Here is a 13,004-nt window from a genome sequence, read left to right as displayed (position 1 = left end):
TGAGAGAAAAGTCTTTGTAAACTGATAGTTTTTAAAAAGTCTCTCCCTTAAACAATTTTTTCTCAAACTTAATACTTTTTTTACTTGATCTGAAAAATTGGACTGGAATAGGTGGGGTTCGAGGAGCAGGGGCGGAGGCAAGGATTTAAAGAGGCCCTATCCCGGAGAGATCCGTGGCCCCCCGGAAGAAGAGTGATCCAGGGCTGAGTGACTCGGGTCCGCCGCAGTTCGGGGAACGTGTGTCTCCGGATCTCGCCGCCGCGACTCCAGAGAAATCCCGTGCTGGGCAAAGGGCCCTTAATATAATAATAGCTTGTCTCTTTAAAAAGCAAAAGGCGGGGGGGAAAGTTTTGTTGGCATCTGGTTTCTGATCTCATTATGTTGTGGTTGACCAATCCAGCCCTCGGGGCTGATCCTCGGGTTTAAATCTCATTGGCCGAGAGAACATTTTGGGATGGTGCTTAGAGCTCGACGGGGCGGTTTCAAGGATCCCTTTTTTGGGGGGCTGAGGAGAGGGCGGGGCCGCCGGCGGGGGCCCCCTTGAAACCGACTAATTGGGATCGGAGAGGCCGAGGTGAGGGCTGGAGGAAGGCACAAAGGAGTCGCTGGGCGGAGAAGGGAGGGGAGAGGCGAGAGGAGGAGGACGAGGAGGAGAGAGGGCAAGCAGCGCGCGGTGTCTCCGGCGGCTCAGTCCGACCTCGGCGAGCCAGCGGGCGGGTGCGCCGCCCCCCTCCCCCGCCCGGCCTCCCCAACTCGGCAGCCGCGAGCAAAGTTTGCAAAGAGACGCGGGAGGCGGCGGCCGCGGCGAGGCGGCGGCGGGGAAGGCGCACGGTCTCGGGGCTGGGGGCGGGGGCGGGGGGGCGTCCGGGAGCCGGGTGGGGGGCGGCGGCCAGCATGCGGCCCCGCAGCGCCCTGCCCCGCCTGCTGCTTCCGCTGCTGCTGCTGCCCGCTGCGGGGCCAGCCCAGTTCCACGGGGAGAAGGGCATCTCCATCCCGGACCACGGCTTCTGCCAGCCCATCTCCATCCCGTTGTGCACGGACATCGCCTACAACCAGACCATCATGCCCAACCTTCTGGGCCATACGAACCAGGAGGACGCAGGACTGGAGGTGCACCAGTTCTACCCATTGGTGAAGGTGCAGTGCTCGCCCGAACTGCGCTTCTTCCTGTGCTCCATGTATGCACCCGTGTGCACTGTGCTGGAGCAGGCCATCCCGCCGTGCCGCTCGATCTGCGAGCGCGCGCGCCAGGGCTGCGAGGCGCTCATGAACAAGTTCGGCTTCCAGTGGCCGGAGCGCCTTCGCTGCGAGCACTTCCCCCGCCACGGCGCGGAGCAGATCTGCGTGGGCCAGAACCACTCGGAGGACGGCGCGCCCGCGTTGCTCACCACCGCGCCGCCGCCGGGCCTGCAGCCGGGTGCGGGGGGCACCCCGGGCGGCCCGGGTGGCGGCGGCTCGCCCCCGCGCTATGCCACGCTGGAGCACCCGTTCCACTGTCCGCGCGTCCTCAAGGTGCCGTCCTATCTCAGCTACAAGTTTCTGGGCGAACGCGACTGCGCGGCTCCGTGCGAGCCGGCGCGGCCCGACGGCTCCATGTTCTTCTCCCAGGAAGAGACGCGCTTTGCGCGACTCTGGATCCTCACCTGGTCCGTGTTGTGCTGCGCCTCCACCTTTTTCACCGTCACCACGTACCTGGTGGACATGCAGCGCTTCCGCTACCCGGAGCGGCCCATCATCTTTCTGTCAGGCTGCTACACTATGGTGTCGGTGGCCTACATCGCGGGCTTCGTGCTCCAGGAGCGCGTGGTGTGTAACGAGCGCTTCTCCGAGGACGGCTACCGTACGGTGGTGCAGGGCACCAAGAAGGAGGGCTGCACCATCCTCTTCATGATGCTCTACTTCTTCAGCATGGCCAGTTCCATCTGGTGGGTCATCCTGTCGCTCACCTGGTTCCTGGCGGCGGGCATGAAGTGGGGCCACGAGGCCATCGAGGCCAACTCGCAGTACTTCCACCTGGCCGCGTGGGCCGTGCCCGCCGTCAAGACCATCACAATCCTGGCCATGGGCCAGATTGACGGCGACCTGCTGAGTGGCGTGTGCTTCGTGGGCCTCAACAGCCTGGACCCGCTGCGGGGCTTCGTGCTGGCGCCGCTCTTCGTGTACCTGTTCATAGGCACGTCCTTCCTCCTGGCCGGTTTCGTGTCACTCTTCCGCATCCGTACCATCATGAAGCACGACGGCACCAAGACGGAGAAGCTGGAGCGGCTCATGGTGCGCATCGGCGTCTTCTCGGTGCTGTACACGGTGCCCGCCACCATCGTCATCGCCTGCTATTTCTACGAGCAGGCCTTCCGAGAGCACTGGGAGCGCTCGTGGGTGAGCCAGCACTGCAAGAGCCTGGCCATCCCGTGCCCGGCGCACTACACGCCGCGCATGTCACCCGACTTCACCGTCTACATGATCAAATACCTCATGACGCTCATCGTGGGCATCACGTCGGGCTTCTGGATCTGGTCCGGCAAGACGCTGCACTCGTGGAGGAAGTTCTACACGCGTCTCACCAACAGCCGGCACGGCGAGACCACCGTGTGAGCCGGAGCTCCGGCGCCGCGTCCCCAGCCGGGCCGGCACCTCGCGCTCCGCCCCCAGGGAGGGGGGGGGGCGCTCCTACAGACTCCTTATTTTATTTTTTTAAATAAAGAACAATCGAAACCATTTCTTTTTTAGGTCGCTTTTTAAAGAGAACTCTGCCCAACACCCCCACCAGGTTTGTAATTAAAACTGTAAATAGTTTTTGTAAATTTAATTATATATTTTCTATTTAAAAGAAAAAAGGAAAAAAGGGGGTGGGGGAGCAGTGAGGGGCGCCAGGCCTGAGGAATAGGGAAGAGGGGGAGTTGGGGGGGTTCTCCTTTCTTCAGTCCCCTTTCAAACACCACCCCCTACTTCGGTTTGAGTATTTTGGTGATTTGACAGGGCTGGGCCTGCTGGAAGAGGCTATAAGTAGTTGGGAGTTACATTCAGGTTCTAAAGCCAAATTTGTGAGCCTTCTCACTGACGCTGGGTCTGTGGAAGCAGTTGGATACTTTTGATCAAGACTTGGATTCGTTTTGATTTCCCTTTCCCCCTTTCTCACTTGTCCTGTCTCCTTCACTCGCTCTTTGGAAACTTCCCAAAGGAGATGAAGACGTGGAAAAAAAAAAAAAAAAACCCGAACCAAAGGGTGGGGAGAGGGCGGAGATCGTGTGAGGAATGGCCTCCACCCCTACCCTCCGGGCCCACCCCCCTGCTGGCAGGAAGATCTTTCTTCTCTGACTCTTCTTCTTTTCAACTCGCTGCCCCGAGCACTTGGAGGGGGCAGAAAGTGTTTTGCGATGTGTGTTTTGAAACAACCCAACCTCCCCACCCCACTACGTTGAGTACCGATCCTGACCGCCTCCATTTTTAGGGGAAGCATCATCAGCTCGCAGATGCTGGGATCTGGAGATCACGTTGCATCTTTCTCCTTTCCCCTGCCGTCTGCTCCTCACCTGCTCTCCCCCCCACCCCCAACTGACTATCTCCTCTGGCATTCAGGTTAGCAGTTTGTGGGGTGGTTTGTGCGCTGTGTGTGGGGTTTTGTTGTTGTTGAGGTTTTTTGTTTTTCAAAATGGGTTTGGTTGGAGGGAGGGAACGGATGGATGGGCTGGTGGGATTTTTAGTTTCCCTTTGACAAAAGACTGGTTTCTTTTCAAACTTGTCCAGAAGGGGGAAGGGGGGAAAAATGTGAGTATCTTTGCTTTGGAAGAAGGCTCTGGGCAGGCTCTTTGTGACTGTGGGGGTGGGGTTGAGTGTTCACATGACATTCTATATCACAAGATTGATAGAATGTTTATAACATGTTTCTTATCTTCCCCCTAACTCCCACAAATAAAAGTCAAGACTTCTCTTAAAGTATCTTTCACGCTGGTATGAGAATTGCAGTTTCCAATACACATCATTTCCCTCAACTATTTGGAGTATTTTAGAATTTTACTTACCATGGATCGATTTGAAGACCAAGGGATGGGGTGAAACAAGTTTGCCCCATGACTCAACTTTTCAGCGCCTCCTGTTTCTCGATAATAGTGCAAATTAAAGCTAATAATCATCATAATAAAGTGCATTTAATTATCTTCCAGAGAGCTAGCGCTTTAATTGTATTTAACAGGGTTGTAACATTTTATTAGTTTAACCAAACCAAACACCTCCTCCTTCCATCTCCCCCGACCTAGTTGGTTGGGGGTGGGGTGGAGAAGAGGTTCCCTGCCCCGATCTTGCTTTTTTAGCCAAACCGTGGTGGGGAAAATGGTGCCTTAACACCCTTTGTTAGCAGGCTTTGGGATAAGGGAGAAAGTAAGTTAGAACCCCTACTTCGAAGTGTTTGCGTGTGTTAGTTTCTGTTGGGGGAGGGGATCTGGAAATGTTTGGTGGTAATTGAACACGTATGTGGGGCTTTGCTGGGAATTGAATGAGGCCTGGGGATTTCAGCAGAGTCCCCTTCCCCAAATGTATAACCCTCCCCCAGATGATTGGTACCAGTGGCCAACATTATGAGTTAAAACTAGCCTTTTCTCAAATGATGGTGTGTGTGAAGTCCCAACAGGAGATTCCCTCAACTATCAAAGAAGCAGGCCAGGGAGGTGGCACCGCCCTGGAGCTCCATTTGTTGCACGATTCTAAAGGAACCCCACAAGGGCTGCAGGAAAGAGTTAAATTACAAACAAATTGTGAGCGTCTTTCCTGGGAAGAATGGCCAAAGCTTGCGAAAGGGGGGTTGGGGAGGTGGGGGGAGGTTTCCAGTGGCTGGGATGGAGCCCAGTGGGAAGAGGAGTGCTTGTCTCTGCTGAAGATTTGGGAAGAACCTCCCCTGCCTCTCAGCCCCCAGATCCCAGTTCTGTGTGCTCTGGGTACATTTTGTCAGTGGACCGTCATGCTGATGGCAGGAGGAGATGGTAGACTAGCAACAATACCTTTTTCTTCCCGGAGTGGGGTGGGAGGGAGGGAATTTTGGTAAAGATCCTTCTCAACCCTCCTCCCTCAAAGTCGCCAACGGAGGGGAAAAGGGCCTGAGAACACTGAAAAAATAGGTTCTGTGGCTGGGGAGAGGACAGACAATGAGATAATTGCCTCTCTAGGAAAGGATACATCTAGATGCCCTTCCCTTCTCTAAAGGGCTGAATTACCTTACAGAAAGTATGGGGAACTTTCTCTCTGGCTGCTCTCATTGCTCTAATGAAACAACTCTTAGACGGAGGGTGTAGAGGATTTAGGGGACAAAGTGCCCTGGAGTGGAGACCCATAAGTGAAACACTTGAGCTCACTGCCACCCCTGGAGAGGGGTCTGTCTCTGCTCCCTTGTTGGGAAAACCCAGTTAAACACATGGGCTTGGAGGTGTACTTTCACAGATTTCTAGGTCGCCCTTTAGATAGGACACGGTTTACCCCTTGTGAGTGGGTTGGTCCCTCCGTCTGGAAGACGGAGGCTTTGTCTGGTGAAGGGTCAAGGGCCCAGTAAGAAAGCCCTTCCACTGAGGCCCCCAGGCCTGGGGCAGGTGTTAGGCCACAGCTGCTTTCTACCTGCCCTCCCAATCATACCCCCTCCCACAAAGGAGCAGGAGTGCTTGGTCTCTAGGAGCAGGGCATCTCTCCTCCAGACTCCCCTGCCTCATGGATCAGACATTTGCTTTTCCTCCCCCACCCCAGATGCCCCTCCCGAAGATGCTTCCACTGCTGACAAACTGTCTGTCCTTTGAAGTGCCCCAGAAAAGAACACTAAGGTTTTCTAAGGCAAAATTCTTCTGGACATCCCCAAAGAGTGAGGATCAGTGGGACCTGGACTTCCAGATCTTTCCAGAAAGCTCTCCAAGAGGGCGTTGGGATCCCTGATCTGGGCTAGATTCTGGAGGTGGGGAGATGCTGTCCCAGGGTGCTGTGGGGCACATGTTTGGGGGAGCAGAGCCCAAGCTCCTGCCATTTCTGAGGCATCATCCCTTTGATAATCCCACTGCTCACTGTAGTAGGTCCCTTCCTTCTTCATAGTCTCCTCACCTCAAAACGCATCTTAAATTTCTGGGGCCACTGACTCCTCTGAGAACCTGAAATATCTTTGGACATCCTCCTGGGAAAAAATGGCCAGACCCCGGAACACAATTTTGTATGTAACGTTACGGGGGTTATGCACTGTCTAGCTGCACACCCCTCCCCCACACCATCCCCGAGCTGGTTTTTCAGTCCCTGGTTTAGACATTATCTAGTCTTCATCACTGGGTAGCTCTCCTTCTCCATGGGGCAACCCTTACCTTCTCAGACTCCAGTATCCCCCAGCCTGTAATTCCCTCTGCTGTGGAAAGGAGGGTCAGGAGGGAAAGCCGTCAGATCTACAAAACCAGGAACACCCTCAGACTAGGTTATTCACTAGATCCTGTCTCTCTTGCAGGTATCAAGACGCAGCAGAGTAGAATGAATGTTAATACTTTCATAGTCGAGGGAAAAAAGAAGAAAGAGACAGACCGCGTGTGGGGAGTTACAGGCATTGGCATGACACAGTGCAGCTGTGAGTCTCTGGGGACATCTAACCTCTGAGCCTCAGTCCTCATCTGTAAAAGGTGATAGTACCTGTCTGCAAGGTTGTTGTGAAGATTAGATCAGATGATGCATGTACAGAACCAACACATAGTAGAAGCTCAATAAATTGTAGCACTCTTCCAATTACTCAGGATAAATTCCTAAAAATAGAATCACTGGATCAAAGAATGTACATTTCTTGAGGACTTTTGGACTTACTGTTACTGGTAGTTTTAACAAAGCAGAATGATTTCCTGTGCTCCTACTTTTTCTCCCTGACTCGGGGTACCAGCTCACAATCTAGAGGATCCCCGGGGTGGTGGTGGGCAGTGTTTTTCTCCCTTTCTCTCCTCTGATTAGGACAGAAATGTCTTACCCGCCTGAGTGAGCAGGGCACACACGCAGGCGGGCTCTCTCGCTGGCCGGCTTTGAAGCTGGCTAATTAGGGCTAGGGCTGTCACAGCTGGCTTCCCCTGTGCCTCTCCCTGCCCCTGCGCCTCTCCCTCCCCCTGAGAGCCTGAGAGCGCCTCCCCAGCTGCCTTTCCTTCCACTGCAGGCTTGCGGCTCTTCCCAGCCAGCTGGGAAGGCCCTGGGATTTGAGGCCTGGAAGGGCCAAGGTGAAAGCAGCCGAGAAAGGACAAGATAGGACCTGGGACATGGAACAAGCTCATAGACCATTGGTTGGGTTTATAGAGGACTGCCTGTAGCCCCGGACCCCTCCTTATTCCTCATGCAGTCTGGAGAGGAGCCGGCCTGGGCTGGGGGCTGAGCCCTGGGCCCTTTGTTTGAAAGCCAAGCTTTCTGAAGGTTCCAGCCTCCCAACCTGGCCCTTATAATTAGCCCCAATCAGAGTGTTTATGTCGGGTCCTCGTGCAGAACTCAGAGCCCCATGATTTCATTCCAAACTTGGAGTGGGGGGAAGAGCGGAGAGGGAAAGGGATTTGTGTGGGGATGAGCAAAAGAAGGGAGGCTGAGGGTAGGAGGTGATGAGAGTGAGACCTGGGGTGAAGGGTAGAGGAGAAGGTCCTGGGGAGGGGAGGACCACCGCCCTCCATTTGGCCCTTGCAGGGGTCGGGACCCCTCCCAGGGTAGCTGGCACCCCAGCACCCTGACCCTGGGCCAGGCCTGCACGCCTCTGGGCGGGCTCTGTGGGTGGGTGGGCTTGTGCCAGTCGGAAATGGTTTGGATGTAATTAACCCGGCTAATCACCAGCTTCAGCCTGGTGGGAGGGGAGGGTACAGCCCAGAGCCTTGGCTCCCCCGGGAAGCTCTGGCCTCCCTATTCTCCTTCCTCTGACTGGGGCCTGTGGTGCGCCAGTCTCTGCGGCTCCTGGGGATGGTGGAGTCAGAGGGTGGGCAGGGAAGGAATGTAGGAAGGAAGGTGCTTAATTCTGATCTCTGGACTCACCCAGCATGTGACTGACAGGAGGGAGTGTGCCTGAGGTGGCCACAGTGGTGGTGGTTGGAGACTGGGGGGTGACAGCAGGAATCCTGGACACGAGGGAGAGAGGATGCCCAGCCACTGCTCCAGGTGGCACTGGGTGTGTCCCAGAATCAATCAGCATCTCCTTCCAGGTCTAGGCCTCCCAGGGAACTCTGGCATGGGATACGGCTTGTAGGGATTTAAGCGTACTGGGTTTAGTGTCCTGTGGGTGGGGAGAAGGCAGAGTATGGAGTCTGAGCTTCTAACTCCCCTGCTTAAAATACTGTGAAGCCAGCAAGGAATGTCCCAACTCCCGCCCTCACTCAGCACATACAGCTTTCCATGACGTGGATCTGGCTCCTATATCCCCAGTCCTACTTCCCATCATTCTTCCCTACACTCTCACGTGCCAGCCTCCAGAATCCTTATGTTCTCAGACCAACCATGCTCTGTGACTTTGCACATACTGTTCCTGTGGTGCAAATGCCCTTCCCTTCCCCTCACCTGGATATGAACTCCTAGCATCTCAGAACTTACCTGAGGTCAGGTGGCCCTTCTTCAGAGAGCCATATCCCAGGCCAATCCTGTCCCCACACTGTGTTCTCACCTGTCACAGCATATCACATGACTGTTACTCATCTCCTTTCTTGACTGTGACCTCCTTGAGGGAGAGTCTGTGTTTGGTCTTTTATCTCCTTATCCCTGAGCCTAGTAATATGCCTGCCACATAGTGGGTGCCCAAGATCACAGGTTCTGGAGCCAGACTACCTGGGCCTGAATCCTGCCTCAGCTCCTTGCTAGCTGTTGATCCTGGGCAAGTTAATCAACCTCTCTGTGTATTATCTGTAAATGGGGATAGTGATTATACTTACTTTGCAAGACTGGTTTGAGAATTAAACAAACTAATTCAAGTAGAATGTTTAAAAGGTGCCTGGCACCTAGTAAGTGCTTAATAAATGCTAGTTAAGCTTATTCATTCATGTGTTGGCTCCATAGATGTGTATTTAGTGCTTACCACGAGTCAGGCGCTCGCTGAGCTCTAGAGATGCACAAATTCAGTCCCTGCCCATATGTAGCCTGCCATCTAGTTTCTTGAATCAGTGAATGGATAAGTATTAGGTGTAGTACTTATGAGTTTGGTTGTTATATGTTTTGTTAAGCAAGTTCACAATTTAACTGTTTGAGAATGTGTCCAGGCTCAAATATGGGATCATGGTCTACTTGGATTGTGTAAAACAAGCAATGCAATTGGGGACAATCCCTGATAAAGTTGACATATGTAATCTTGGTGTTTAGCGAACATGGGACAGAGGGTCCGGGAAGCCTCCTGCTCAATCTTCACTGCTAATGAGAATGTTTTAAAAAATATTTTTTCTACAAGGCAGAATAATTACTCTCATAGAAATATACAATGAACACATCAAAATTTTCATTTAACTCATTAGTTAGTGAAGGTAAGACATTCAAAGTAGAATCCAAAGAACAGAACATATCTAGGCCACCAAGAAATAAATTTGCTTAATGCAAAACTGGGCAGTTTCCACTGGACAACAATCAATTGCATCTCCACCAGACACAATTTACATGGACAAAAATCATTTCCATTACTATCAGTTGTCTGAGTTGTAAAATAACTGAAGATAATAAAACTCAGAGACGATCTTCAAGGACATACAGTAATATTTTTGACCATTACAAAGTCTTTTAGTTTTCTTCGATAAGAAGTTCTGAACTCACATACCTGAAGATGACAAGTGCCACTCACCCCTTCCAATCAAAGAGCTTTAGTGCCAGTAGGGAGCCCAGTTCCATCCAGAGAGAGCTGGAAATCTTCCAGCCATCCCCAGCCTGGCACAGCTTTTGTCCACCTTTTCTTCCCCACCTTTATCTCTCTGGCTCTTCTCTCTCCCTAACCCTAACCCTATCCCCACCACTCACAACCCCTCTAATTGTGCAGCCAATCCATTCATCCCTTTATGTGGTAACCATCATTTATTGAACACTTTCTATATGCTAGACACTGCTAAGCTTAATACATTCATAATAGCATTTAATGTTCAAAAGAACTATGAAATGAGCGTTATCTTTACCTCAAATTACAGCATATTAAAGTACCTGAGGGAATCGCCCAGTGGTCCAGTGGTTAGGACTCGACACTTTCACTGCCATGGGCCTGGGTTCAATCCCTGGTCGGAGAACTAAGATCCTGTAAGCCGTGCGGTGTGGCCAGAAAAAAAAAAGAAAGAAAAAAAAAGTACCTGAGATTCATGGAAACAGCTATTCCGAGGGCACCTAGCTAGTCAGAGCAGAGCAAATGCAGTCAGACTCTTTTTTTAAAAATTTTATTTATTTATTTTATTTTTGGCTGCGTTGGGTCTTCATTTCGGTGCGTGGGCTTCTCATCTCGGTGGCTTCTCTTGTTGCAGAGCACGGGCTCTAGGCACACGGGCTTCAGTAGTTGTGGCATGTGGGTTCAGTAGTTGTGGCTCGTGGGCTCTAGAGCACAGGCTCAGTAGTTGTGGCACACGAGCTTAGTTGCTCTCCACCATGTGGGATCTTCCCAGACCAGGGCTCGAACACATGTCCCCTGCATTGGCAGGCGGATTCTTAACCACTGCGTCACCAGGGAAGCCCAGCAGTCAGACTCTTAACCACAGTACCAGAAATAGTAAATGGGGTCACTTCTCATGCCAACTGTTATTAACTGGTAGTGACTACCTGGAGGATTGTGTTGAGAAGGATTCTGAGGCATCCTCTTGGTTCAGTGGGTGATAGTGCTGGGATCTACTAGTGATGTCTGCCATGGTCACCAAATCAGAGAATGTAAAGGTTGGCAAGCATGCCAGATGCTTGTCAGGCTGGCTTTATACTATACTGTCTCGTGCCTCATCTCCTGAACATTCTTTTTTTTTACATTGCGGATGGCAGCTTCTTACTTTAAGGCCTGAGCTCTGAGCCCTCCCTCACTGTCTGGATCTTAATGCCACTTTTCTAGGTCTTTGCTACTTGAAGTGTGATCCCATCAGCTTTCTGGCCTGCCCTCCCCAGCCTCCCCCCACACCCAGCAGTGCCAGCACCTGGGAGCTTGTTAGAAAAACAGAATCTTGGGCCTGACCTCATACCTACTGTATCAGAAGCTGCATTTTAACAAGATTTCCAGGGGATTTGTTTGCACATTCAAGTGTGAGGAGCACTGGTCCAAGGGACCGCTTTACTCAACTGCACCTGCCCCCACCTCAGTAGCCAGAATCATCTTCTAGAAAGGTGCTGGCTCAGGCCCAGGTCTACATATTCCCAACGGACCCTAATACTTAGCCCAGCAGAACCAGATGCATTTACAAACTACTTCAATTGAGGTATAAAGACTTTAAGACATCTTCCCCCACCCTGGAAAAACCTTGCAGGATTCTCTGGCTTTTCGCATTAGGGCTGTGAGTGCCTCTGGGTCTGCTGGCCACACCTCTACAGCTCAGCACCACATCCTTTCCTGTTTTCTGAGACTCTGCACAGTCTCCCTGAGGCCTCAAGAATCCAGCCCGAACTTTCCACCCTAGCCTTTGAGACCTTTGCCCCTTCTCATAGCGGTCGGAGGAGTTAGATTGGAGTTGGATGGGCAGCACAGAGACGTGGAGGAGAAATAGTTGCTGAATCTGAGAGCAATAGCTGCTCATTCAATCATTGGTTCAACCCGTGGTGTCGAGAACTGTTCTGTGCCAGGCACTGAGGATGCAGCAGTGAATAGAGCATTGGTCTCTGCTCTTGAGGAAAGTGGACATGTAAGCAGGTAATTGCAATGGAATGTGACACAAAAGGCAGACACTAGGGTTGCCAGGAAAAAGACAATGTTCCTCTATGCAGAGGGAACAACGTGAGCAAAGCCATGGGAGAACATGGCCTGATCAGGGAACAGCGAGCACAGTGGGCCTGGGGCATAGGCTGAGTGTGGAGGAGAACGGCAGGGCCCATCTAAGTGAGGATTTGGGCTGATCCCCAGCAAAATTTAAATCTCATGGTGGCTTGGGCCTGTAGCACATGTCTGAGACACCCCTGCTTGCTCTTAACGCCAGATCTCATTTCTTTGCTGACGTAAGCCAATCAAAATCAGGAAACATTCTCTCTCTCTCTCTCTCTCTCTCACACACACACACACACACACACACACGACATGTTTAACAAGACATGTTAAAGTGAAATGTTAGTGGGTTTGGGATCTATGGCCTCTCTCCAATCAAAGACTGGTTCCATCCCTGCCAATACCCCCTTTTCACACAAGTAGGAGCAAGAATGATCAGTGAATTAAGGAAAGAACTCTAGGGCAGGACTTTGGGTCTCATCTAGAGATGGGGGCAGGCATGGCTACATGTATGTACCAGATCTGACAGTGTGACTGTGCCTGTATGTGTGTGTGCGTGTGTGTGTGCGTGTGTGTGTGAGTGTACACATGCCACACCTCTGGAGAGGGGTAGGAATCCATTCCCTTGAAATCTCAGGAGATATCATTCCAGTTCCTTGTCAGAGAAAGAGCGATAGACTGTTCCATTGATGCCCCTCTAAGATTTCTATGGGAAATTTACTTGGGGCTTGAAAAGTGAGGTGACTTTAATACATAACTTCAAATTCTTTGACACTCCTCTTGAGAGGTGGAGTCTGTGTTTCCTCATCTTGAATCTGGGCTCCTTTGAGCAGTTGAGTGTGATGGAAGTGATGTTCTGTAACATGCAAGTCTGGGTCACGAAAGAACCCTTGCCTCTTGAGTGGCCTGAGCTGCCATGCAAGAAGTCAGACTAACCCGAGGCCGCCATGATAGAGAGGCCAGATGTAGGTGCTCTGGTTAATAGTTCTAGCTGAGCCCAACTTTGCAGCCATCCCGCCTGACACACCAGATATGTGGGTACAACCACCTTGAATCCTCCAGGCCAGCCTGTCCTCCAGCTGAATATCATCGTGTCCTCAGCGATGCCATGTGGAACAGAAGAATTACCCAGCCAAGCTCTGCC

The 13,004-nt window shown here is 52.0% G+C and overlaps 1 protein-coding gene across 1 annotated transcript; it reads left to right on the top strand.

The window, feature by feature from the left end:
* Positions 1 to 465: 465 nt before the first annotated feature.
* Positions 466 to 2,827, top strand: FZD2 (frizzled class receptor 2). The gene has a single exon (XM_004285975.3). The coding sequence runs from the start codon at positions 895 to 897 to the stop codon at positions 2,590 to 2,592; it is 1,698 nt and encodes a 565-aa protein (XP_004286023.1). The 5' UTR covers positions 466 to 894; the 3' UTR covers positions 2,593 to 2,827.
* Positions 2,828 to 13,004: the final 10,177 nt, after the last annotated feature.

The sequence above is a fragment of the Orcinus orca genome, chromosome 19, assembly GCF_937001465.1.
Source record: "Orcinus orca chromosome 19, mOrcOrc1.1, whole genome shotgun sequence".
Lineage (NCBI taxonomy): Eukaryota > Metazoa > Chordata > Mammalia > Artiodactyla > Delphinidae > Orcinus > Orcinus orca.
Note: the sequence above shows the minus strand (reverse complement) of the source record. Positions and strands in the feature narration are given on the sequence as shown.

Excerpts from the sequence above, each read along its gene's own strand:
- FZD2 (XM_004285975.3), top strand. The coding sequence starts at position 895 with ATGCGGCCCCGCAGCGCCCTGCCCCGCCTGCTGCTTCCGCTGCTGCTG.